This window comes from Podarcis melisellensis (assembly GCF_964234715.1).
Source record: "Podarcis melisellensis genome assembly, chromosome: 3".
Lineage (NCBI taxonomy): Eukaryota > Metazoa > Chordata > Lepidosauria > Squamata > Lacertidae > Podarcis > Podarcis melisellensis.
In genome coordinates this window covers 2560749-2588229 of record NC_138530.1, presented here as the reverse complement: position 1 = coordinate 2588229, position 27481 = coordinate 2560749, and the positions used below count along the sequence as shown (strand labels likewise).

Genomic DNA, 27481 nt, shown 5'->3' with positions numbered 1-27481 from the left:
AAAGTATACACTTGTGAATTCTTCAATATATTTGAAATCAAATGAAAACACGTCTGTCAATCTTTGAAAGTCCGTAAAAGTATAATAAGTCTATAGTTGAAACAAAGCAATAGATGCTATCCTATGGGCTAAGCAGTAAAACATTTTGGGCGATGGAATCTATGTAACATATCCTTATGACCACTGCTCCTTGTCCATTTTTCTAATCTATGGGAAATTAAAAGACACCTGCTTCTTGGGAGAAAAGCGATGAAAAACCTAGACAGCATCTTAAAAAGCAGAGACATCAGCCTGCCAACAAAGGTCCGTATAGTTAAAGCTATGGTTTTCCCAGTAGTGATGTAGGGAAGTGAGAGCTGGACCATCAAGAAGGCTGATGGCCGAAGAATGGATGCTTTTGAATTCTGGTGCTGGAGGAGACTCTTGAGAGTCCCATGGACTGCAAGAAGATCCAACCAATCCATTCTGAAGGAAATGAGCCCTGAGTGCTCACTGGAAGGACGGATCCTGAAGCTGAGGCTGCAAGACTTTGGTCACCTCATGAGAAGAGAAGACTGACAGATTGACAGACGTGTGTTCATTTGATTTCAAATATATTAGAGAATTTACAAGTGTACACATTTTGTTTTTGCTGTACTAAATTACGTATATTATGCAATAAGAATTGCAGTGCTATCTAGTATACTGGTCTTTGTGTTGCTTATTTGCAACACAGGGGTTTGTTCTGTGTTTCTAAACAATTGGCTTGATTTTTAAATGCCGGTTATTTTTTTCCGAAACAATTGCAATTAATTTGAGTCTCCCATAATTCTCTTTCCCCACCCTCCGATATGCAGAAAGTTTTTTTTTCTCCTGGCTGGGTTCAGCAACCCAAAGACTTGCTAAGGCTCCAGCCTCATAAAGAGAGGCTGCTGTTCTTTCCAGCTTTCCATCAAAATATCTGTTGCCTTTAATTCTTTAATTATTGTTTTCCCAGCTCCCAGGTAGAGATTTAAATACACGTCTCCTATTAGTCCAAGGTAAGAGCTGTTTATTTTTAAACAGAAACCAGAATCGGGACCATTTTGCTAAGTGCTTCCTGGAATCAGACAGAGCTGAGACATCTTGAGGAATGTGGAATTTAAAAGTTAGCATTTTGCTGGACAGAGCAGAGAATCTCTCCAGGTATTTGCAAACACTTAGAGAAATGGGCTTCTAAATTTGTCCCGAAGGGAGTCTTTTAGTGCCCACAAAACGGCACCCTTAAGGAGCTATGGGCCATAATGGGTTCTGCTCTGTCTCCAATGTCGGAGGCAGCAAATTCCCAAATAAAAGTTGCTAGAAACGGCAGGAGTCAGAGAATTGCCAAGTTGAATAATTAATAATAATAACAATAAATTTTATTTATACCCTGCCCTCCCCGGCCAGAGCCGGGCTCAGGGAGGCCAACAACAGTAAGAATTACAGTAAAAACATAATAGAGGAGGGGAACCCCAATTTAAAATACAGGTTAAAATGCAGCCTCGGATGGGGCACCCAGGGGTCATCCAGCCCAACCCGCTCCAACAGAGGATTTACAGGCTGTGGGAAGAGGATTTGGGGTGGGGGGGAAGGTAAAGGAGAGAGTAAAACAGTCGGAAGGAAAAGGGGTAAAGGGGGGAGAAGGAGAAAATGTGTCCTCACCCAGCTTTGCCCGTGTCTAGAGGGTGGTGCAGAGAAGGAAGAGGGACTTTGCTCATGATAAAAAGCATGACCTCCGACCTCTGATAGGTGGGCAGGGTGCTGGCAAACGAACCTAAAGAAAGACAGCAGGGAGAGAGCATGCAAGACGGTCCAGATTCGGGGGGGGGGGGAGAGAAGATGGGGGTGAACGGACAGGCAGATGGGCGGGCAGAGACGGTGCAAAGGCCCGAGGCAAGAAGAGGAGGGGGTGCTCTCTTTTCAGGCCAGAAGCATTTCAAGAAGATGTTACTTTCCTGCTCTCCCACCAGCCATGGCGGGGGGGGGGAAGGATCATAGAATCACAGAACTGTAGACTTGGAACTGTTCCCCCCAGGACAGGCTCCCCCAAACTTGGCCCTCCAGCTGTTTTGGGACTACAACTCCCATCATCCCTAGCTAGCAGGACCAGTGGTCAGGGACGATGGGTTCTTGTGCACAGAACCCTCTCAGGCACCCAATCTGAGCATTACTGACCTCAGCCAATGCGCAGGGGCCCAATCCTGCACTGCACATTGCTTCAAAAGTGTATTATGTAACACATTTTCACCCCGCCTTTATTTCATCGTGGGGCTACATGTGGTGTACGTGGTTCTCTCATTTTAATTCCCACCACAACCTTTGCAATCTGAATTGTAGAGTTGGAAGGGACCCCAAAAGTCATCTAGTCCAGGCATCCCTCCAGATGTTTCGGGACTACAACTCCCATCATCCCTAGCTAACAGGACCAGTGGTCAGGGATGATGGGAAGTGTAGTCCCAAAACAGCTGGAGGGCCAAGTTTGGGGATGCTTGCCCCAGGGTCATCTATAGTCCAACCCTCTGCAATGCAGGAACAGCGACAGTCCCGGTCCAAACTTGTGCCGCTAAGTTTGCCATGAAAAATAGCTCGCATATGGGGCAGTTTAACCCGGAGGCAGAATAATAATAATAATAATAATAATAATAATAATAATAATAATAATAATAATAATAATTTATTATTTGTACCCTGCCTATCTGGTTGGGTTTCCCCAGCCACTCTGGGCAGCTTCCAACAAAGATTAAAAATACATTGAAATATCACACATTAAAAGCTTCCCTAAACAGGGCTGCCTTCAGATGTCTTCTAAATGTCAGGTAGTTGTTTATCTCTTTGACATCTGGTGGGAGGGCATTCCACAGGGCGGGCACCACCACCAAGAAGGCCCTCTGCCTGGTTCCCTGTAACTTGGCTTCTTGCAGTGAGGGAACTGCCAGAAGGCCCTCGGAGCTGGACCTCAGTATCCGGGCGAACGATGGGGGTGGAGACGCTCCTTCAGGTCTACTGGGCCTTTGAGGCTATTTAGTGCTTTCAAGGTCAGCACCAACACTTTGAATTGTGCTCAGAAACATACTGGAAGCCAATGTAGGTTTTTCAGGACCGGTGTTATGTGGTCTCGGCGGCCACTCCCAGTCACCAGTCTAGCTGCCGCATTTAGTTGTAGTTTCCAGGTCACCTTCAAAGGTATCCCCACATAGAGCGCATTGCAGTAGTCAAAGCGAGAGATAACCAGAGCATGTACCACTCTGGCGAAACAGTCAGCGGACAGGGAGGGTCTCATCCTGCGTACCAGATGGAGCTGGTAGACAGCTGCCCTGGGCACAGAATTGACTTGCGCCTCCATGGACAGCTGTGAGTCCAAAATAACTCCCAGGCTGTGCACCTGGTCCTTCAGGGGCACAGCTGCCCCATTCAGGACCAGGGAGTCCCCCACACCAACCCACCCCCGTCCCCCAAAAACAGTACTTCTGTCTTGTCAGGATTCAAAATCAGAATGGGATTTTTTGGAGCAAAGGAAGCTGTTTGTAGGAGCACCCAAAACAAACTTCCGTATGCCGAACGGACAACAACCCTGCGTCACCCCAAGAACCAGCCTAGATTTCAACCATGTCTGAAGTAATGGAAGCTGGTCTGGAGACAAACAAAGGCATCTGCTTAGAGATGCTTAGAAAGTTTTTAGGGGCTAACCAGGCTGGGATAGCAGGCTTGTGGGTTTTTGAATGTGTGATGTAGATTTTTTCAATTTCGTTGTTCTGTATGGGACAGTGACAGTAAAGATTATTGTATCATATTGTCTCCAATCTGCTTTGACTCTGGCGATTCCCAAGCTTATCCTGACCTCTGCTGGTGGCATGAAGGTAAACTCTGAAGGCACCTGTTTCCCTTCCTTCCTATCTGCCTCCAGCGCTAGAAACTCCCGTCCCATGTGCTCCCGAGGGATTTATGGAGATATGGAAGGGTTAAGAACATGAGAAGAGTCTGGTGGATCAGGCCATCTGGTCCAGCATCCTGTTCCCACAGCGACCCACCCATTATGGGAAACCCACAAGCAGGATTCGAGCACCTGAGCGATCTCCCTTCCTGGAATTCCCAGGAACTGGGTTACAGAAGCATTTCTGCCTTTTGATGGCCCTCTTCTCCATGAATTTGTTCCATACTCTTTTAAAGCCATCTGGATTGGTGGCCATCAGAGTTTCCTTGAGACTAGGGCCCTTCAGGATTTGACCTCCTTCCACAGGGCCTGTAAGACAGAGCTATTCCGCCTGGCCTTTAATTTTAATTCAGCCTGATATTTTATTTCCCTTTTCTCCCCTCCCTTTCCCCTTTTTATGAAGATCACCCACTCTGAGACACCACAGCTAATTCTCCCCTGGCCTCCTCACTGGCCCAAGTAGGACCAATTCAGCCAGCTAGTGCCGGGGATTATCTAATGCTTAAAGGTAAAGGGACCCCTGACCATTAGGGCCAGTCGTGGCCGACTCTGGGGTTGCGGTGCTCATCTCGCTTTACTGGCCGAGGGAGCCGGCGTACAGCTTCTGGGTCATGTGGCCAGCATGACTAAGCTGCTCCTGGTGAACCAGAGCAGCGCACGAAAACGCCGTTTACCTTCCCACTGGAGTGGTACCTATTCATCTACTTGCACTTTGACGTGGATTGGAATTGTTCTGTCTCCAGAAAGATACGAGTTCGAAGCTGATTCACCCTCGTGCCTCTGGGGATAGATTAATGATTCCTCTCTCGATAACTCGGAGGAGCAAACTAGCTAATTTTTCCATAAGCGATTCCTAAAAGGAAACCCGTCCAGATTTCCAAGCAGGCAGCTTAACAAACCGTTTAATACTGATTTTCACTTTACAGTAGAGGCACAAGTCTCCCCACTGATTCTTCATCCAGATTTCAGATGAGTTTTACTCAAGTCCTTACAGCCTTAATGAAGCATTGACTGTTTCATTTGCCTTGCCTGTGTTCTTAGTTGTTGTTATATTTTTTTAAATATATTGCTCTTGATCTTATGGCTAGCCCCCTCCCTCTGTCCCCAGGTGGCTCATAAGCACAGATGGCAGAGAAATCAACAGAATAACAGTATTGTAGATTCAGAAGGGATCCCCAGTGGCCATCTACTCCAACCTCCTGCAATGAAAATGCTTAGCTAACGAATCCCTGACTTTATATTAAGAAATTTTATTTAAAAGAAAGTGTATAAGAGGGATGTTATCATGGACGGAATGTCTTAAATAACCTTTTTCTATGTAACCAATAGATGGAAAATCAGAAGTCCTTATTTTTCTTTATTTCTTCTTTTTCCATTCTCCCTTTTGTTTCTTTTTCCTGTTCTTCTCTTCCTTTTCTCTTTCCCCTTTTCTCTTTTGTCGCTGTTTACATCTGTTTCTTTTAAATTCATATCAAGTTTTCCACATCTTACTGTATTTGGGAAAACCTTAACAAAAAAATTAAACAACAAAAAAGAAAGAACCCCTGACTGTTGGCCCTCTGACCTCTGTTTAGAAACCTCCCATGAAAGAGTCTATCCCGCGGTCAAACAACTCTCGCTGTCAGAAAGCTCTTCCTAATGTTTATTCTTCCTAAACTGGTTCTCCTTGCACAGAAATGCAATAGATCTACATCCTGAGTAGGTAAACTAAGGCCCGGGGGCCGGATCCGGCCCAATCGCCTTCTAAATCCAGCCTGTAGACGGTCCGGGAATCAGCATGTTTTTACATGAGTAGAATGTGTGCTTTTATTTAAAATGCATCTCTGGGTTATTTGTGGGGCATAAGGATTCGTTCATTATCTTTTTCAAAATATAGTCCGCCGTCCGCCCCCATAGCTGTCAACGTTTCCCTTTTTTAAAGGGAAATTCCCTTATTCCGAATAGGATTCCTCACAAGGAAAGGGGGAGAGTTGACAGCTATGCCCCCCCACAAGGTCTGAGGGACAATGGACTGGACCCCTGCTGAAAAATCTTTGCTGACCCCTGATCTACCCGATTCAAACTTCCTGAAACAAGACGCAGACATGGGCCTTTCACACTGCACTTTCCTGAAAGTGCTGATGAAGTTCCCCGATCAAAGATATGCACAAAAATAGGGGGAAATGCACACATAGGAACCTGAGCCAGACCATTGGTCCATTCACAGCAATGTTGACTACACTGGCTGGCAGCCACTCTCTAGGAATTTGGACAGAGGAATATCTGGCAATGCTGGGAATTGAACCTGGAGTCTCCTGAATGCAAAGGACCCTGAGCTGTGACCTTTCTGGCTCAAAGGGAGGAGGAGAAAAAGCCTTGGCCTACCTGTGGTCTTGATGACGGCCTCCTGGAACATCCTTTCTTCGTGCTCCTTGATGATCTTGGTGCCCCCGGCGATGGCGCAATCGTAGCTGCCTGTCAGGGCGTAATCGATGCTCAGGCGTAGCTGTCTCAGGAGGGTGTTGAAGACCTCCAGCACGGTTGGCCCTGGAAGAAGCGCACAGAGCATTGGAGTCTCCCCTGCGATTCCCGCAGAGCAGGGGGTCAGGCTAGAGGACCTTCAGGGGTCCCTTGTAGGAGTGCAAATATCCAGAGTGTGGGGGTCAGGTGGGGTTGCTATGAGGAATTATGAAATATGAAGCAAGCCATTGTGTCAGCAATGAAAGCATGGTGTTGACTGGGTTTAATTAATTGACAATAGTTTCTGATCAAATCCCACAAGCCTCTCCGCCTCTGCCATTTGCTTTCTCTACACCTGACTTATATGCAGAATTCATCATGTGAAAGGCTGGGCTGGATGAATCCCAAACCGGAATTAAGATTGCCGGAAGGAATATCAACAACCTCAGATATGCAGATGACACAACCTTGATGGCAGAAAGTGAGGAGGAATTAAAGAACCTTTTAATGAGGGCGAAAGAGGAGAGCGCAAAATATGGTCTGAAGCTCAACATCAAAAAAATGAAGATCATGGCCACTGGGCCCATCACCTCCTGGCAAATAGAAGGGGGTGAAATGGAGGCAGTGAGAGATTCTACTTTCTTGGGCTCCATGATCACTGCATGATCACTGTTGCGTGGGGCCGCAATGGTGCAAAAACATGGTTACAAAGCACAGGTCCTCAGGATTTTTGCATTGGGCTACCCCAAATTCTACAAGGTAGGCTCAAACAGTATGTGGACCGAGAACTCCCAGAAGTGCAAGCTGGATTTAGAAGAGGCAGAGGAACCAGAGACCAAATTGCAAACATGCACTGTATTATGGAGAAAGCTAGAGAGTTCCAGAAAGACATCTACTTCTGTTTCATTGACTATGCAAAAGCCTTTGACTGTGTCGACCACGGCAAACTATGGCAAGTTCTTAAAGAAATGGGAGTGCCTGATCACCTCATCTGTCTCCTGAGAAATCTCTATGTGGGACAAGAAGCTGCAGTTAGAACTGGATATGGAACAACTAATTGGTTCAAAAATGGGAAAGGAGTACGACAAGGCTGTATATTGTCTTCCTGCTTATTTATATGCAGAATTCATCATGCGAAAGGCTGGGCTGGATGAATCCCAAGCCGGAATTAAGATTGCCAGAAGGAATATCAACAACCTCAGATATGCAGATGACACAACCTTGATGGCAGAAAGTGAGGAGGAATTAAAGAACCTTTTAATGAGGGCGAAAGAGGAGAGCGCAAAATATGGTCTGAAGCTCAACATCAAAAAAATGAAGATCATGGCCACTGGGCCCATCACCTCCTGGCAAATAGAAGGGGATGAAATGGAAGCAGTGAGAGATTTTACTTTCTTGGGCTCCATGATCACTGCAGATGGTGACAGCAGTCATGAAATTAAAAGATGCCTGCTTCTTGGGAGAAAAGCAATGACAAACCTAGACAACATCTTAAAAAGTAGAGACATCACCTTGCCAACAAAGGTCCGTATAGTTAAAGCTCTGGTTTTCCCAGTAGTGATGTATGGAAGTGAGAGCTGGACCATCAAGAAGGCTGATCGCCAAAGAATGGATGCTTTTGAATTATGGTGCTGGAGGAAACTCTGGAGAGTCCCGTGGACTGCAAGAAGATCCAACCTCTCCATTCTGAAGGAAATCAGCCCTGAGTGCTCCCTGGAAGGACAGATCCTGAAGCTGAGGCTTCAAGACTTTGGTGACCTCATGAGAAGAGAAGACTCCCTGGGAAAAATAACTCTAAATGCCTCTCCAGGCTAAACTCCCCACCAGTATTTCCCATTGATTTGTCTGGGATTGATCTCTGACTCATCAGTGCCTTGCCAGTGATAATATCATAAGAATAGTGGCTTTAAACTGCAGCAGTGAGTTCCACAGTTTAAACACGCAAAAAAAAAAAAAGGCTTTCTTTGGCCTGTCCCGATTCTTCTGACCCTGCTATACTTTGGACCAGGTGGGTGGCTAGAGATTTATCTGCCGGGAGTGGGCAACGCTCGGACAGCACCGTCTCGGGGGTCGCACCCTGGCTCCTTACCGACCGATCCGGAGGCCGCGATGACGGCGGCCTCCGACAGGACTTCCACGATCCCGGCCCGGACTGTGGCCGCGCTCCTGCTGTTGGCATCCAAGTGGCTTAGAAGCTGCTGGATCACGAGGTGAGAGTGCTGGGGCTGGAAGGGCAGACGGACAGAGAACATAAGATCGTGACGATGTGGAAATGTTGGTGTCAGATTTCGATCTTGTCCTAATGGTTTCTTTTTTTAAAAAAAAATGCTTTTATTGAATTTTCTTTAACATAAACAAAACAAAATAAATACAGTAAAATTCTACCATCGTATGTCCACTTATTTTCTCGACGCTCTATCGAGCACAGACTTCCCTCCCTCCCTTCAACAGGCTTTCATATTAATCTCTCATTTTTTGCAGATTCTTAATAACACATTATTCACATCATAATATTAATTTTAATCCTACTACAGTCTTTAAACTTCTACAGTTGTTACTTATATACTCCATAAATTTACTCCATTCTCTTCTGAACTTTGTTTCCTCTTGGTTTCGGATCCTGGGGGTCAGTTTTGCTAATTCCACATATTCTACCATTTTTGCCTACCACTCCTCTAATGTTGGCAATTCCTGAGTTTTCCATTTTGGGGCTACTAAGATTCTGGCACCAATGCTTATCTGGCACCAATGGCCAGCCGGGATGTTGGCCTTTGTCTGATTTGAGTTAAGGCTAGAGTTCAAATCCAGCATCTAAGATATGGGAGTAAGATATGGGAATGGAATGTCAACAGTCCCTGCAGAAGGCCTGGTTGCCAATGTAATTGGGGTTAGAGTGCAATAGTTGAGACCAAATGGTTTGGTAAATAAGTTGATATTAGTGTGGCAGAGCCTAGGACTTGCCGATCAGAAGGTCGGCGGTTCGAATCCCCACGATGGGGTGAGCTCCCATTATTTGGTCCCAGCTTCTGCCAACCTAGCAGTTCAAAAGCACGTCAAAGTGCAGGTAGATAAATAGGTACCGCTCTGGCAGGAAGGTCAACGGCGTTTCTGTGCGCTGCTCTGGTTCGCCAGAAGTGGCTTAGTCATGCTGGCCACATGACCCGGAAGCTGTATGCCAGCTCCCTTGGCCAGTAAAGCGAGATGAGCGCTGCAACCCCAGAGTCGGTCACGACTGGACCTAATGGTCAGGGGTCCCTTTACCTTTACCTAAGCATGTTTACAGGGGGCAGGCAGGTGTGGGGGACTCCCTGGTCCTGAATGGGACAACTGTGCCCCTGAAAGGCAACAGAGCATTTCTAGCTAAAAAGCTGGTCCAATGACGGATGGCATCAATGAGAGAGTGTGCTGTGTGTCCTGTCCTTTTGCGTTACCTGGACAGGTAAGGTCACACCCACATTCAGTCACATGCAAAGGAAGGATGCTCCAGTCAGGAGGAAACAGGAAGTTTTCAATTGGCTGGGCCAAACATTCCCCTGCATGTCCACTCTAGGAAAACAAGGAATGCTGTACTTGACTGCTTCTTATGTATCACATCCCACAACTGCCTTCTGCAGTTCCACAGCTGAACCGTGCACTGAAGAAGCAGCCGTTTCTTTTGTCTGTAGCAAATCTCCGGCTGTGCATCACATGCCTGTGAGTTCTAGCGTTGCGAAAGAGGGAGGCAAATTTTCTCTACCCAGGCATCCTTTTATAAACGTCTGCCAGGAAGCAGGTGGGTTTGCAGGACCCCACAGGGTTGAAATGACATATGTTTGTGTGTGCAGTGGAGCTCTGCCCCTCGGCAAAGCGAAACCCAAACCCGTTTTCCTTTCAGCGTGGGAAAGAGAAACCCTCTCCCTGCGGCGACTCTCACCTGGATCGAGTACATGATGATCTTAAAGCAGCGGATAGCGAACGTCTTCGGCTCCCACAGTGTGTGGTTGTCCAGGTGGCTTTTGGGAAAGAAGGGAAAGGACACCGTTTAGCAGAGGCACCCAACAAACATCTGGATTTCCTGCTTTTTTGCACACCTGCCAGAGCATCTGCAGGCCAGTTCCTGGTCCCAGAGTGTCAGGTGAGAGGCCATGGCAGGTGGTTGCAGGAAGGCAGGTAATGCACACAGCCAGCTCTTGGAGTAGAAAACAAATCTGCTTCTCCCTGGGAATCTAGAAATCACCACCTGAACTAGAGAAACAAATCTATCGCTTGTTCAAAGTTCAACCAACGATTCGGTTTCTTTGTTTGAGAATTTTTTAAAAAACCTGCTAGCTCCCTTTCTCTGTATCCAAGATTAGCCTTTTCTCATGTGAAAATTGATTTAAGGATTCCAGCCAATAATAGCTGGTCAGAGAGAGAGGGAGGGAGGGAGAGACAAAGGACTCAGCTACATTAGTCAGAAAACAGTGTTTTGAATGTGTTACGAACATGCAACAGTAGATGGCGCTAGAGAGCAAAGGAATTTTCTTTGCGGTTTTCCATAGGGTTCTTTTCCTTTTCTTATAACGATTTAATTTCTGGCTAATTTATAGCATGCTTTCCCTGTGTGCAGATCCAGTGAAAGTGAAAGAGGGGCATGCAAATATCCAAGCGGCGACAGAGAGCACTTGCAGCCCTCCAGGTGCTTTTGAGGCTCCCAGTGGTCAGGAATGATAGGAACTGTAGTCCACCAACATTTAGGAGGCAACAGGATCCCCCACTCCTTATAATATAACTCTGCCAGCTCAGACCAAAGGACCACCTGGTCCCCCACGTTGCTTTGCACAGTGGCTGGTCATAGATGTCTGGGGAGTCCGTGAGCAGGACATGAAGGTTTCTGCTCTCCTTTGCTGTCTGCCTGCGGCATCCCGTGTCAACTGCCTCTGCACATGGAGGCTCTATTTAGCTGTTCCTAGAAAGAACACAAGGGGAGGCCTGTAGCTGGATTTGTGGGAAACCAGCAAAGCAATGACCAACCTAGGCAGCATCTTAAAAAGCAGAGACATCACCTTGCCAACAAAGGTCCGTATAGTTAAAGCTCTGGTTTTCCCAGTAGTGATGTACGGAAGTGAAAGCTGGACCATAAAGAAGGCTGATCGCCAAACAACAACAACAAGCAATCGAGATCTGAGCACGACTTTCCCCTCCTGTGGCTACCAAAAAAACTGGCACTGATGCAGCTGAGAGTATTAGTTTTTTTGTACTTTATGAGTAGAGCCATAAAGTGTTGAATCTGGATGGAGCCTGTGGTTTCAGCCCCTGAAGTTACATCTGCTTCTGCCAAATGCAAAGCCTGTGGGAATGTTCAGGGTGGCAGGTTAGGATATATTGTTTATTAATATCCTTCCTAATTTGCGCTAGCAAGTTCTATAACTTAGCAGAGTTTTACATTCCCCTTTTAAACACACAGCAGATAACTGGTTGCAGGCTTGTTTAAGCCCCTTAATACTAGATTCCTGGTAAGTCCCATTATGTCCCTCTTAAAAGAAAAAGCACACGCCACAATCTTGTTTAAAGTACAGTGGTACCTTTGGATGTGAACGGGATCTGTTCCGGAGCCCCATTCGCATTCAGAGCAGAACGCAACCTGCGTCTGTGGGCGCGGGGGTCGTGATTCTCCACCTCTGCACATGCGCGTGACGTCACTTTGAGCGTCTGTGCATGCGCGAGTGGTGAAACCCAGAAGTAACCCCTTCCGTTACTTCCGTGTCCCCGCGGAGCGCAACCCAAAGCTACTTCAACCCGAGGTAGGACTGTATATATAAGAAGTTTACTCACACATTCAGTTCACAGATGGATCCCTGAAGGCAGACTTAGTTACAAAGGATATACATGTGGATCTACCCCATATGGGGGCGGGGGTTAATCCCAGTGACTGCAGACTGGCAGTCACTCCAGTTCACACGGCGAAAGGAAGATGGAAAAAAGAGGGAGAAGGGCTGCGTGCCTTGTGCTTTTGTTACCTGCACAGGTAAGGTCACGCCCACCTCTAGTCACATGCAAGAGGAAGGATGCTCCAGCCCAGGAGGAAACAGGAAGTTCCGACTGGCTGGGCCAAACATCCCCTGGCATGTCCACTCTAGGAAAACAAGGAATGTTGTACTTGACTGCTATCTATGTATCACATCCCACAAACCCCCGCTCTTCTGGTTAGGCAAACCAACCCCCCACCCCGATGGGACCACTGAGGCAAGCTCAACGGGGAGCGACGCAGGATCATCGGGGACTTACATGAGGACAGGTTTGATGGCGTTTTTGATGTTTCCGTAAGCCGCCCGGCCCAGCAGTTCCCTCAGGCATCTCTCGGCCAGCTCTGCTGGGTTCTCTTTCTCCTTCTCGGTTGTTTGCAAGGGAGATGGAGAACGACTAGAGGAGAACAGAGCAAAGACAGATTCAATTCAGACCCAGGTCTGGACACCTGCACAGTGCAGAAATGCAAGGCCCCAGCTCTTTCTGAGTTTTGTTTCCTCCAAATGGCTGGAGCATTAATTTCATAAAATTTATACACCCCTGTTGGGATGCTGCCGAGGAGACAGGGGCTCCAGCCACCGGTGGCAGCCGGGAGAACTCGGAACAGCATCAATCAATGACTCGAGCCTCCGATTCGTTCAGAAGCTGAGCACACTCTTATCAGCAGAGTGAATAAATCTTCACAACATAAGTGGCAGACAGAGACATGCATAAGCATTATTTACAGGCGTTTATTCAGCATAGTGCAGGAAGAAAGGAAAAAAATATGTCTGCTTCCCTTCGTGTCCAGCAAAACAGCAATATAGCAAAAGCAATATGCAATGGAAGATCCCAGCAGACTGTGCTGGAATGTAAACAGGCATGTGACACACAACAGTCATGCCTGTTCCTTTTAAGGTGGAACGGAACCATATCCTAACATCCTCTCCCTTTCCATGTAACCTGTAGTACCTGTGGTTGAACCTCTGTACATAAACCTTAAATTCTCTGTTAACAACCTTAGACAACAGATTTGCAGGAATTTCATTTCCTGGCATGTAGGACACCTGAATACAGAAAGCCCCAAAGAGAATAAAACAATAAAATTATCAGTACAAACACACTATTCAACCAAACTGAAAACAAATTAAATCAGGCATCTGTATTCTGCACGTCTGGGTAGACTTGCCTAAACAAAAAATGTTTTTAGCAGGCACTGAAAAGTTTACTGTGAAGGCGCCTTCCTGATTTCAAGAGGCGGGGAGTTCCAGAGGATAAATGCTGTCACAATAAAATATTTATTTCCTACATAATGTCCATCGGTATCAGGTAGCACCTATAGCAGTGCCAGCTCCACAGATTGAAGAAGTCAAGTGGGTGTAGTTGTCATAAGCTGATCTGTCATAAGCAAGTAAACTGGTAGGTTCCCACCCAGACCCTGCTGAAGTAAACCTAGAGCCACATAGCACCAGGAAAGACATATGTGGGAATGTGGAGCAGGAAGAAACCAGCCAGCTGCAGACATTTCCCTGCACAAGCCATATGTCGTGGTTCCTCACAGGAAAGAGGCAGGATCAAACCCAGCATACAGAGACACAACGGATAGCCTCCTCTGGGTCATTTAGCGACCCAGCTGAATCGGAATGAGGGGGTGAATGCAATCCCACCCCAGGCACAGTTGCGGAAGGATAACTTCCCACCTCGCCCCCAGCGGAAGCTGATCGGAAAGAAGCAAGACAGAACAGTAAATCACACAGAGTTGCAGAGGACCACCTCCAGGATGGATGGAGAATTTGGGGCTCACGGGGACACAGGAAGCTGCCTTGGAGATAGACAGTCCACTGGCTCGCAGAGCCCACTATTTTCTACTTGGGCAGCAGCTGCCCAAGGTTTTGGGCAGCAGCCTTACCTGGGCATACCTGGTGATGCTGAGGATCATACCTGGGGCTTTTCATGTGCAAAGCACAAGCCACGCCCCCTCTCCCATAGCTGTCAACTTACAGATTTGAAAATAAGGGACCAGCAGCCTCGAAAATAAGGGATCAGCAGCCACAATAAGGGATTTTCAGGGCACAGGTATGTTCGACTTCTGAGCCCCTCCGAGCTAAAAGCAGAAAGCCCAGCCAGCAGCCAAACGAAGCCTCAAGCGGTGGTTCCCACAGCGCAGCAACCCGGCAAAGGGGATGCAGCAAGGAAAACCACCGTCACCTCTTCGCTGGGAAGCGCTGAGCAAAGGCGAGTCCCCAGGCAACGCGGCGGATTTGATCGGCACAAGGCATGCAAGCTCCACCCCCCAGGCGTTCTTAGACTCCTTATTGGTTGAGCAACGCAGCCAAGCAACACAGTTGGAGCCTCCCTCCTCCCTGGCTGGCAGAGTAGCTGCTTCCTTTGAAACCCAGGAAATTTAAGGGACATCATCAGTAAGGGACAGCAGTGTGACATGGCGCTGGGATAAGGGACTTTCCCACCAAATAAGGGACGGTTGTCAGCTATGCTCCTCTCCTTAAAGGGGCCTTCAATTATTTGATAGATGCCTCCGTGAGAGTGCCCAGACTTGCCCTTCGAGTGCCATTGGGGGCATTCCTGATCTAGCTGTTCTTCCAACAGCATTCCCACTCCAGGATTCCCCTGGGCGGAAAGTTACTCACCTTTCAGTCTCCTCCGCGTGCTGAAGGTTGAAGAGCAGGGAAGGGACAATCTTATCCATGTGCTGGGGGTCCCAAATGTTGGCCTGAAGTTCATCGTTCACCGTCTTCCGCACCACACCTTGGAGGCCTTTTATCCCAGACATCCGGATTCTGAAAGAGAGAGAGAGAGACTTTTTTTGCTGCCTACCTGGAATTCTGGCCTCTAGCTCAGCCTCTCCCAAACTGGCTCCCAGTACGTTTCCGAGCACAATTCAAAGTGTTGGTGCTGACCTTTCAAGCCCTAAATGGCCTCAAAGGCCCAGTATACCTGAAGGAGCGTCTCCACCCCCATCGTTCAGCCCGGATACTGAGGTCCAGCGCCGAGGGCCTTCTGGCGGTTCCCTCACTGCAAGAAGTGAGGTTACAGGGAACCAGAGAGAGGGCCTTCTCGGTGGTGGCACCCACCCTGTGGAACACCCTCCCAGCAGATGTCAATAAACAACTATTTTACTTTTAAAAGACAACTGAAGGCGGCCATGTTTTGGGAAGTTTTAAATGTCTGACACTGTATTGTTTTTAATATTCGGTTGGAAGCCACCCAGAGTGGCTGGGGAAACCCAGCCAGATGGGCATGGTATATATTATTATTATTATTATTATTATTATTATTATTATTATTATTATTATTATTTGGGGCTACAGCTTCTCATGTGCCCCCAGCTCTCAGCTACATAACTATTTCTAACCTGGGAGTCCTAGGGAATGGAATCACAGAATCACAGAAATGGAAGGAACCTCAGCTAAAACATCCATGGCAGGTGGCCATCAAAGCTCTGCTTAAAAATGGTGGTTGTAAAAAAATCTGTTTTCCTTTTTTTTACATAAGAGATTAATAACTTCTCTGTTATTAGATCTCCAGGGAATATGGGGAAGGCTCTTTTGCAGCATCTCACTGATGTTAAATCTGCCGAAGTAAAAGCTGGACCTAGAAGCATCTGTTGGTTAGAGCAGTGTTTCCCAACCTTGGGTCTCCAGCTGCTTTTGGACTACAACTCCCATCATCCCTAGCTAGCAGTACCAGTGGTCAGGGATGGTGGGAAATGTAGTCCGAAAACAGCTAGAAACCAAAGGTTGGGAAACACTGGGTTAGAGTGTGGTGCTGATAATGCCACAGTTTGCAGGTTCAATCACCACAGAGGACAGCTGCATTTTCCTGCCTTGCAGGATTTGTGGGCTTTGCAAGAGTCATCAGGCTGTTGTTTGGTTGGTATGATAATTTGCTTGAGTTGCCCATCCCTATAGAAGGAAGAAGCTGTTAGAATTCCAGCTCCATGATTTCAGTCATGCGATTGTTGTCTATCACATGATGGTATATGTTTTGACTCCACAGAGTGGGAAGTGACGGAGACAGGATGTTTGTGCTACTGTGTTTCGTGAAGTGGGACTATTGTCCTTTGTTCTTTTCCTCTTTGCTGTCTGATGCTAGAGAGAGAGGGAGCCATGTTGCAGTGCTCCGTGTGGGTTTATATGTAAATAAAGTAGATTAGCCAAAATGCTGAGTTGTGAAGACTCTGCGGATCCCTAAGTGTGCTGGTGTCGGTTGGCATCTGTCGCTGTGATGTTCAGGATGAAGAAAGCTAATGAAGCTCCCGAAAGATTGGCCAGGAGGGAGGGAACATGCCAGTCGGGCATGTGTCTCTGCCAGGGTCCTACTCGAGTGTAGGCTGAACTCCTGACAGAAGCTACCGCCAAAGAAGAAGAAGATTGGCAAAACAAACTAAAGAACTATGCATGACATAGTACAAAATTTGAAACCCAAGAAAGAAAAGGACATTGTTGTTTTAAAAAGGGGAAATGTTTAAGGCATATATTGCAAGCTTTGTGTATAGGTTTCTACATTAGTTGAACTTCTAAAGGTCGCTTGTAACAACATGAATAAGATGTTAAAATGGGACTGTTAAGAATATAAGATTCTATAGATGTGCATGAATAAGTATAAAATAACGGAACCAGGAGGGGGAGGGGAGGGAAGTTAATTAAGATGTATGAATTCTGGAAACAGATTGGTATAGAAATATTGGGAATTATGGGTAGGAAGGTGGAAATATCTAAATTAATGGTTCTTATTCGCCTGAGTAGCACGGAATTAAAACAAAAGAGGATTGTTAATGGGTTAAATTGATGGTAATTGTATCCAGACAGGTTATAGTGAGTAATTGGAAAAATGCAGAAGAGCTACGGGTGAACCAATGGAGGAAAAAATTGAAAAATATTACAATCTTAGAATATCTGACTGTGAAGATACATTAAATGAAAGGGTTTAAGGTCAGTGAGAAGGAGGAGGATTGGTTTGAGAAAACTAATTGAATTATTTGGGCAGGTTTGAACAATTTGGGGCAATTAAAATGTTAAAAGTTAAATAAACCTTGTGGAGGGAGGAGTGTTAAGGTATATAGAATTGTACATATGGTTGATTTGAATATGTTATTATTGATTATGTATACCCAATGCATCAGCTCCCTGTGGGTTTTCACTGTTTGTTTTCACTGGTTGTGTTTTGGTTGTTGGTAAAAATAAATTAATTAATTAGGAAAAAATAAGATGTATGAATTAAATTTGTGATTATGAACTTTTTTGTTTTCTTTTTCATGTTATTATAAAAGTAAGGAATTGTATTGGGTTTTTTTTTTTTTTTTAAAAAAAGATAATTTGCTTAAGTCAGTAGCACTTCCTTATCTCTTCCACAGCCCTGGGACTGCGAAACCAGTCTAGCAGCTGCAACAGTAATATTCCTCTTGAAAATATCAGTAATATTAATATCAGTAATGTTAGAAGTGGGATAGCCATCTGTCAGGGATGCTTTAGCACAGATTCCTGCATTGCAGGGGGTTGGACTAGATGACCCTTGGGTCCCTTCCAACTCTTAAGATTCTCTGGTTCTATAATAGAAATAGTCATAGTAATTTATTATTTTTACCCCGCCCATCTGGCTGGGTTTCCCAGCCACTCTGGGTGGCTTCCAAAAAAAATATTAAAATAATGTAATACATCAAACATTAAAAGCTTCCCTAAACAGGGCTGCCTTCATATGTCTTCTAAAAGTTTGGTAGTTGTTGTTCTCTTTGACATCTGGTGGGAGGGCGTTCCACAGGGTGGTGCCACCACCGAGAAGGCCCTCTGCCTGGTTCCCTGTAACTTGGCTTCTCGCAATGAGGGAACTGCCAGAAGGCCCTCGGCACTGGACCTCAGTGTCCAGGCTGAACGGTGGGGATGGAGACGCTCCTTCAGATATACTGAACCGAGGCCGTTTAGGGCTTTAAAGGTCAGTACCAACACTGTGAATTGTGCTCGGAAACGTACTGGGAGCCAATGCAGGTCTCTCAGGACCGGTGTTATATGGTCTCGGCGGCCGCTCACAGTCACCAGTCTAGCTGCCGCATTCTGGATTAATTGTAGTTTCCGGGTCACCTTCAAAGGTAGCCCCACATAGAGCGCATTGCAGTAGTCCAAGCGAGAGATAACTAGAGCATGCACCACTCTTGCGAGACAGTCTGTGGACAGGGAGGGTCTCAGCCTGCGTACCAGATGGAGCAAGGCTATTTTCTGCTGGGAACAAGAGGGAACAAGGCTATTTTCTGCTGGCGCAGAGGGGAAGACCCAAACCAATGGATTTAAATTACGAAAACGAAAATTCCGACTCAACATCAAGAAGAACTTTCTGGTGGTAAGAGCTTTTCGACAGTGGAATGGGCTCCATCGGAAGGGGGAAGACCCTCTGTTGTTGGAGGTTTTTAAGCTGAGCTTGCACAGCCATCTGCAAGGGAGTCTTCAGCTGCGTTGCAAGGGGGTGGCCTAGATGAGCCCTGGGTTCCCTTCCAGCGCTACAATTCTATGCAGCAAAGACCCACAGGAGGTGTGGCCTCTGTCATCTTGAAGAAGCCAACTCGAGTCCTTCCTTCCCTCTGGTTCTATTTTTTTGCTGGAAGATCTGTGCCAAACCAGTTTTGGGTGTGAGTGTCCCTTTTGGACTCCTTGAAGGTGAACCTACCCCTGGCAGGCAACTGCAACCTCATTTAGCATGAGCATTTAAAGAGCACCTTCCTTTCCCTTTCAGCGGGGGCGACTCCTTCCTCCCCAAAGGATTAATTACGAGGAGCAGAGCCAGATGAATGTTGCTTCCCACGAACCGAGCATCTCTCCGCTCCTGGTGCTTTCGAAAAAAAACCCAGCAGGGGCTTCCTTTCCCCACCCACCCCTCTATTCCGCCACCCAAGGAGCGCTTCTGTCTTGGATCGGATTCAGGCAGTGCTCCCCGCAACTCTGCACACAATCTCCCCCTGCAATTAGCCTGCCAAAGATGCCTTTTCAATGCCTTGTCCCTCCTCGACAAAAGCTGGGTGCCGCTTTTCAGAGGGATAATGAATAGTCGGGGTCGGGGCGCGGGAGTCGGATCAGAACAAGGTGCCTCCAGGGAGGCCTCTAAGAGCAATTGGTGACTAACCGCCTCAAAACTAGCATGTCTTTTGTTTCCTGCTATGGTTCCTCTTGGATTTGTGGGTCTGCACAGCGCCATGGCCTGTTTGCGCCCAATTAAATCCCCTTGGCAGTAGGTGTTGGTTCAGCTTAATGCAGCGGCGGTAGAGCCCCTTGGGGGCAGTGGGATTTCCAGGGGGCGCTAAGAGGTAAGGTTGCCTGTGTATATTTTGCGCTCTACAAGCTTGTTTTCTCCTGAACTGGAGGGGAGAACTCAAGCCAATGGCTTCAAGTTACAAGGAAGGAGTCAGTTAAAAATTCTTTAAAACAAAAAAAAATTCCTTCCAGTAGCACCTTAAAGACCAACTAAGTTAGTTCTTGGTATGAGCTTTCGTGTGCATGCACACCTCTTCAGATACACTGAAACAGAAGTTTCCAGACCCTTCTATATAGTGAGAAGGTGAGGAGGGGTATTACTCAGAAGGGTGGTGGGAATGGGTGATTGGCAGATAGCTGTGATGAGCCTGTTGACGACTCTTAACGACTGCAATAGGTCTTACAGGAAAAAGCAAGGGGTGAGAAGGTGAAAAATGGCTTTGTCATGTATAATGAGATAAGAATCCAATGTCTTTGTTCATTTTTCAGCTTCTCACCCCTTGCTTTTTCCTGTAAGACCTATTGCAGTCGTTAAGAGTCGTCAACAGGCTCATCACAGCTATCTGCCAATCACCCATTCCCACCACCCTTCTGAGTAATACCCCTCCCCACCTTCTCACTATATAGAAGGGTCTGGAAACTTCTGTTTCAGTGTATCTGAAGAAGTGTGCATGCACACGAAAGCTCATACCAAGAACTAACTTAGTTGGTCTTTAAGGTGCTACTGGAAGGAATTTTTGTTTTGTTTTGACTATGGCAGACCAACACGGCTACCTATCTGTAACAAAAATTCTTTAGATAGCCACCCGGGCTTTTTTAGGCACCTTCCATGTTTCCGTCTCATTAGTATTGCCTGAAGTTGTGCTTTTACTATCTCCCTCTTAACAAACTCCCAGCCATCATGAACTCCCTTTCCTTTTAGTATTACTGTCCATGGGATCTCACCCGGCACTTCCCTAAGTTTTATGAAGTCGGTTTTCTTAAAGTCAAGAAATTGAGTCCTAGTATGCTTGGCTGCTCCTTTCCGCTGTATAGTAAACTTCAGAGGAGCATGATCACTCGCGCCTAATGATCCTTTGGACTAGATGACTCTAACTCTACAAATTTCTGATTCGAGGGCCTTGGAGACCAGCGTTCAAATTCAGACTAGGCCATTGAGGCTCACTAGGTAAGACCCTGACAGCCAGTTTTAGGGATAAAATGGGGAGTTGGTGAATCATGTGACCACCTTGAGCTCCTTGGAGGAAAAGGTGAGATAAAAATGGAGTGGATGGATGGATGGATAGATGAATCCAGCTGGTACTCACTTTGTCCGGGTGTCCATGTCGTCATGGCTGGAATGACACATTTCGCTGAAGCGAGAGACGAAGAAGTCGTAGCTCCTGTGATACGACGGGGTGTCCTCCTCAATGTTTGCAAATTTCACAAACTGTAGGCAGGGAAACAGGGAGCAGGGCGGCAGAGAAAGAGGTGGGAGACATGAATTTTAAAAATGCAACGCTCTTGCCCAATTCTCACTCTGTAGGGAAATACGGAAGATCTTCCTTTCCACACGGAGTGATGTTGTCTGTGTGAGCTGGAGCAGCACGTGGGCTCAATCCCCATATGAGATGAACCCACACTCTCATCTGTAACTACAAGCTAAAGCCTGCCTTCAGGATCATACTGTGAACTGAATGCAAGTAATCTTATTACTTTTAAAAGAAGACTCTTGTGTCGTTCTTGTTTTAAAGAGGGAATTAAAGGGGAAATTAGCTTTGGTATTTTGACTTTTGTATGTTTTAAAGTTTAGTTGTGAAATTCATATCATTCATGTATTCATGTATTATTTTTAACACTCGATTGGGAGCCTCCCAGAGTGGCTGGGGAAACTCAGCCAGATGGGCGGGGTACAAATAAATTATTATTATTGTTATTGTTATATCAACTTTCTCAGCCTCTGGGCAGGGTCATCTAAGCAAGAATGCTTTTAGCAGGAGCACATTGAAGGGACCTGCTTGAGATCAATAGGCTTGAGTCTTACTCTCCAGAGCAGGAGAAAACAAGCTTGTTCCATCTTCCATGAGACAGCCCTTGAGATATTTGAAGATGACTCTCATATCTCCTCTCTGTCTCCACTTTTTCAGGCTAAACGTATCCAACTCCTTCAACCGTTCCTCATCAGGCTTGGTTTCCAGACCCTTGATCATCTTGGCCGCCCTCCTCTGCCCACGTCCCAGCTTGTCGACATCCTCCTTAAATTGTGGCGCCCAGAACTGGACACAGTATTCCACCTTCCATGTGACAGCCTGCATTACAGGGGGTCAGACTTGATGAACCTTGGGGGTCCCACCCAACTCTACAGGTCTAAGTGGTTTATAAATTTTAAGAAATGAATAAAGTTTGGGCCCAAGGACTCTCTGCTTCACTGCTCAGCTGCTTAGCCACCCTGCCAAGCCATGTCTCTGAGGAGGAGGGAATAATAATAATAATAATGATAATAATAATAATTTTTATTTATACCCCACCCTCCCCAGCCAAGACCGGGCTCAGGGTGGCTAACACCAAGTAAAAACCATTGATTAAAATACAACTTAAAAACAAGATTAAATTACAACATTAAAATGCAGCCTCATTTCAGTAGAAACTCAAATCAAAAACTTTTGGGGGTTGAAAACGTCAAATCTTCACCAAGGCCAACTATCCAGACTGGTCCTACGTGGGCCAGAAAAAAGCCAGGGAAGTCCCCAAATAGGAGTTCCATCACAGAAGGAGAAAGGAAAGAGGCGAAGGCCCTGCAGAAAGAAATCAGATCCCGCAGTGCCCTGGTCTCATGAGACAGAGCGTTCCACCAGGCCGGAGCCAGTGTTGAAAAGGCCCTGGCCAACTCTGCTACCTGCACCTCTTCCTCAGATGCAACACTTCGCAAATCTCACAGCGCTTACTGAGTTTGTGCCGAGAATCTGCAGGTCCGGCTTCTCTGACTCCAGCAGCTTGGCCACCATCTTCAGGAAGCTCTCCACGAAAAGATTGATGCTCTGGCAGTGACAGGCCATCAGGAGCTGGTCCAGGGCTTCCATCGCGATGCAGACGTACCTGGAGTGGCAAGCAGAGAAAGAGAAATGGAAAACCACCCTTAGAATGACTCCATCCCTTATTGGTTAGAAGGAGAGCAAGGGAAGGCAATGCTCAAAGTCACCAAAAGATACAAAGGAACACAGGAAGCAGATTGCTATCCAGTCACAGGGTCACAGAATTGTAGAGTCACCTAGTCCAGGGACGTCCAACTTCCAAGAGACTGCGATCTACTCACACGATTAAAATCTGGCAGTGATCTACCCCTTTTTAGGGGGGTTCAGGTCAGAATTGTTGAGCTTTTTCTAGGGAGAAAATATTCATTAATTTAGCAGCTTAAGTCAAATAAATAAAAAAATGGCCCTCACCAAGAGATTCCTAATGAGACAGTCAGCCTCACTGTGAAAACTCTGACTTCCGCTCTGGCGATCTAGAGGGCAGGGCAAGGGGGCAGAGCCGGATGGAGGAGCCAGCAATCTACTGTGATCTGCTGGGGATTGACCAATTGATCCCGATTGACCTTTTGGACATCCCTGATCTAGTCCAACCCTCTGCAATGCAGGCTGTCACACAGAAGATGTTGAAGCAATGATTCTTCAACATCAACTTCGTTGGACTGGTCATGTTGTGCGGATGCCTGATTATCGTCTTCCAAAGCAACTACTTTATTCCGAACTTAAAAATGGAAAGCGTAATGCCAGTGGTCAACAAACACTGGCCTGCGGGCGCTCTAGTTGGAGAACAGCCTTTCCCAAAGGTGTCATGGACTTTGAAGACACTCGAACTCAGGACGAAAGGGAGAAACGTGCTAAGAGGAAGACACGCTTGGCAAACCCTCACTGTGATCAACTCCCGCCTGGAAACCAATGTCCCCACTGTGGAAGGACATGTGGATCCAGAATTGGCCTACACAGTCATTTACGGAGTCACTGTTAAAACCGTGTTTATGGAAGACAATCTTACTGGGCTACGAGGGATCGCCAAAGAAGAAGAAGAAGAGGAAGAAGAAGATGTTGAAGAAGAAGATGAAGAAGAACAGGAGGAAGAAGAAGTTGATGAAGAAGAAGAAGAGGAGGAAGAAGATGATGATGATGAAGAAGAAGAGGAAGAAGAAGAAGTTGAGGAGGAGGAGAAGGAGGAGCAGGAGCAGGAGGAGGAGGAGGAGGAGGAGGAGGAGGAGGAGAATAATGCCGGCTGTCACATGGAAGATGGAGCAAGCTTGCTTTCTGCTGCTTCAAGGGGAGACCAGAACCAATTTTCAAATAACAAGGAAGGAGATTCCAACTAAACTTTTGTTTGACAGGGGAACGGACTCCCTCAGAAGGTGGTGGGCTCTCCTTTGTGGGAGGCTGGGTAGTCACCTGCCAGAGATTCTTGAGCTGTGATTCCTGCATTGCAGGGGGTTAGACTAGTTGACCCTCAGGGTCCCTTCCAACGCTGCAATTCTATGATTCTATTCCTCTGTTGTTAGAATTCTAAGGTCTCAAATATAAATTAAATGTTCATAAATGTACAAGGCAAACACATATATAAACCATGTGTCTGAAATAGTATAGGAGAGCAATCCTGAAGGCATTTCAACTCTCCCAGTGACCTCAAATATTCCTCTGCAGGAAGGGAGGCAAATGGGGAAAGCCTTCCCATTGTCTTTTTGCTTGCAAGGGCATCTTTGTGTATGAATAGGGTGAGCCTGTGACCCGGACTCAGGAACTGAAGTATTTCCCATCACAAAAGAATGCCCAGGCTGCCCAGGTAATGCAATCAGTGACCATTATCAGGTATCCTGGCAGGCAGGATTTCTGCTGTAGACCGCCTCCTTCTGTGATGTATGTATGATGTTTTGGGGGGTGGTCTTGGGCCACAGGGTGGGCAGTTTTAAAAGTCTATATAAGGGCTTGCACACCATTGTTCTGGGTTCCTCCTCCCTCCGGCATGTGGTGAGTAGGGACCCTGTTGCAACAGTTTAATAAAGATCAGGCTTACAAGCTGCTTTGCCTCTCAATATTCTCTGGTTGGCCTCTGTTATTTTCTTCTACCGATAGGCAACCCACTTAAGGACTCTATATGGGCTCTTGAGTACCCCATAAGGGAAAAGGAGCAGTTCCCCCCCCCCTCCTTATAACAACTCCCTACATTCTTCTCCTGGTCCTAATCCAGCAGCAGAACCCTTCTCAGTCACTTTTCCTTTCTCCAGCACACATTTCTGGGCTCAGAGCTGGCGATGTGTCTTCTGAGCTCACCTGTTCCAGAATCTGAGCCCAGGATTTCCCCTGGGACCTGCCTGGGAGGTAAACATCAAAAGCAAGGTGTGGAGAAAGAGAGAGAATGAGGACATCCTGCTCCGTTAAAACACACACACCAAATAAAAAATAAATCCACTCAACAAGGCCACGGCAGACACAAGTTTTGCTCCCCAGGCACCGCAATTGACGTCAAGCAAAGACTTGAAGACGTGGGTGTCTCTCCAGGGTTCAGCCAGCCCAAAAGGCAAAAATAAATCACCTGTCAGGGGAAGACAAACAGGCCTGGGCTGTTTGCAAACGCAATGTTTTTGCAGTGGAAAAAGCCCACTTATTCAATCATTTCAGAACTCGAGTCTCTCTCTTTGTCAGACACAGGCCCCATCAAGCCTAGACTACCCAGTTAGGGTTGTCATATTTCAAAAAGTGAAAATCCGGACTCAAGTTGTTGAGGGTGGTTTTGTTTTTTTGAAAAATCTCAAAACAAAACAAAACCCCAAAACAGTTTTTGAGCTATTTTTATGGCAATTCTCCAAAAATCAACACTTCCGACAGGGGTTGCCATACATCCGGGTTTTGCCGGACATTTTCAGTGATTTTCGGAAATTCCACCCAGACACAATTTCCTACGGACAGATCCCAGATATGTCTGGGAAATCCCAGGTGTATGACAGCCTTACAATAATGAGGCTTCAGTTTCAAGACCTGTCCTGGGTCATATTTTGTTGCACAGATGTAGAATCCCCTCCTATAACCCTCCCCAGGTTTTGATATCTTCCGAGGTAGCCCTTCTCTCAGTCCTGCCCCCTGCCCAGGCACATTTGCTGGGGGTGTGGGAGAGGGCCTTCTCGGTGGCGGCTCCCAGGCAACTTTGGAACTCCCTGCCTAGAGAAACGATTATCTGTATTTTTTAAAATAAATCATGTGTGTATGTGTATGTGTTTAATTGTTTTTAATTATTGTTTTTCTTTCTATGTTTTCAGCTGTTCTTATTTCATCTGCAAGCCACCTTGAGTCCCTACCAGGGGGGAAATGTTATTTTTATTTTAGTTTATTTGTTAGATTTACATACCTCTCTTCATCCTTAAGATCGCTTCTGGCGAACCAGAGCAGTGCACGGAAACGCAGTTTACCTTCCTGCTGGAGTGGTACCTATTTATCTACTTGCACTTTGACATGCTTTCGAACTGCTAGGTTGGCAGGAGCAGGGACCGAGCAACAGGGCTTTTTTCCCCATCTGGAGCAACAGGGCTTTTTTTCCCATCTGGAACTCACCAGAAATCAGTACTGGCACCTCTCAAGTGGGCGCCATTGCCAGAATAAGAGAACAAGGAAGGTGTTAATGGTGTTTCTTTTATAGAAAAATAGCAATACAGTCTTACTTTGGATCCCAAATGCCCTGGAACTCAGATGTTTTGGCTCCCAAACAGTGACTGTTCCGGTTCTCGAATGTTCTTTTGGAACCCAAATGTCTGACTGGGCTTCTGATTGGCTGCAGGAGGTTCCTGCAGCCAATCAGAAGCTGCGCTTTTGTTTCCGAATGTTTTGGAAGTTGAATGGGCTTCCGGAACGGATTCCGTTTGACTTCCAAGGTACGACTGTAATAATATTCATAAAATAATAATAACTCAGTAGTAGGGCACATGTCTTGAATGCAGAAGGCTCCAGTTAGAGCTTCTGGTATTGACAGTTTACAGGATCAGGTGAATAAAGCGAAAGATCCTCCTCTGCCCCAAAATGCCAGAGAGTCACTGCCAGATGGAGCAGACTATATTGAGCTAGACAGCCAAGCGTTTTGATCTCAGATAAAGGAGTTCCACGAGTTCCGCTGAAATCCACCATTTCAACGGTGTGCGGAGATCAAAGCCGAGAGTCCCATTCTCTGGAGGGAATTAACCGGTGCCTCCAAGTCAATTCAACATCTGAAATCGGAGGAGGCGGCATGTGCCCTCCAGCACCCGCCACAGCCTTTGCTGCCGACATCAAACTCTCCTCCATCAAAGGCTCCATTGCGAGCAAAACCTCATTAGCCGTCCCTTGAATGCAGAACCTCAGACAATCCCTTTGAAGGGATTGTCATTTCTGATGAAAGCGGACGTCTTTGCAGCTTTGAAACGTCTCCCATTTTCCATGCTTCTAAGTGATGCTTCCGCGCCCCTCTTTCTCTCCAACTTCTCCCCCCCAAACCCCTCCCCCACTTTTTTTTCTCCAGCAGATGAAAGCAAAACACAACAGGCAAAGAGGAGCAGGAAGCGCAAAGAGACAGTTGTGTGTCCTGGTTTTGTCGCCAAGATGGGGGGAATAAATAATAGAGCCACCCCAGAAGTATTTGAAGGCCCTGTTTCATCTGGAATCGACCCGACACCTTGAAATCAGAGCAGCAATTTATTATTGGCAACATCAACGCCCCCAGAAGACGCACGACAGAATCTCTCCGGCAAACACCACCTACTAAGTGGAGCAGCCGCTCCAGCGAAGCGAAAAGTCAGGTGTGAGCAGAAAGAGGATGGATATAGAAATGACTCAGGCAGCTCAGCAAAAATAGAATTTGAAAAATCAAGCGGAATGGTGGAATCTTCTGTTTCTTCAGAAAAGAG

At 46.5% G+C, this 27481-nt stretch overlaps 1 protein-coding gene across 6 annotated transcripts in view; it reads right to left on the bottom strand.

Moving 5' to 3' along the window:
- EFR3B (EFR3 homolog B) overlaps positions 1-27481 on the bottom strand; it is a 114036-nt gene that overhangs the window by 15054 nt on the left and 71501 nt on the right. For all 6 annotated transcript variants that reach the window (XM_081903889.1, XM_081903891.1, XM_081903887.1 and 3 more), the window contains exons 4-11: positions 22515-22665; positions 20898-21019; positions 14983-15132; positions 12617-12751; positions 10284-10362; positions 8460-8595; positions 6296-6457; positions 1663-1774 (exon numbers count right to left, since the gene is read on the bottom strand). In XM_081903889.1, the coding sequence (XP_081760015.1) occupies positions 1663-1774; positions 6296-6457; positions 8460-8595; positions 10284-10362; positions 12617-12751; positions 14983-15132; positions 20898-21019; positions 22515-22665 (1047 nt within the window). The remainder of the gene's footprint in view (positions 1-1662; positions 1775-6295; positions 6458-8459; positions 8596-10283; positions 10363-12616; positions 12752-14982; positions 15133-20897; positions 21020-22514; positions 22666-27481) is intronic.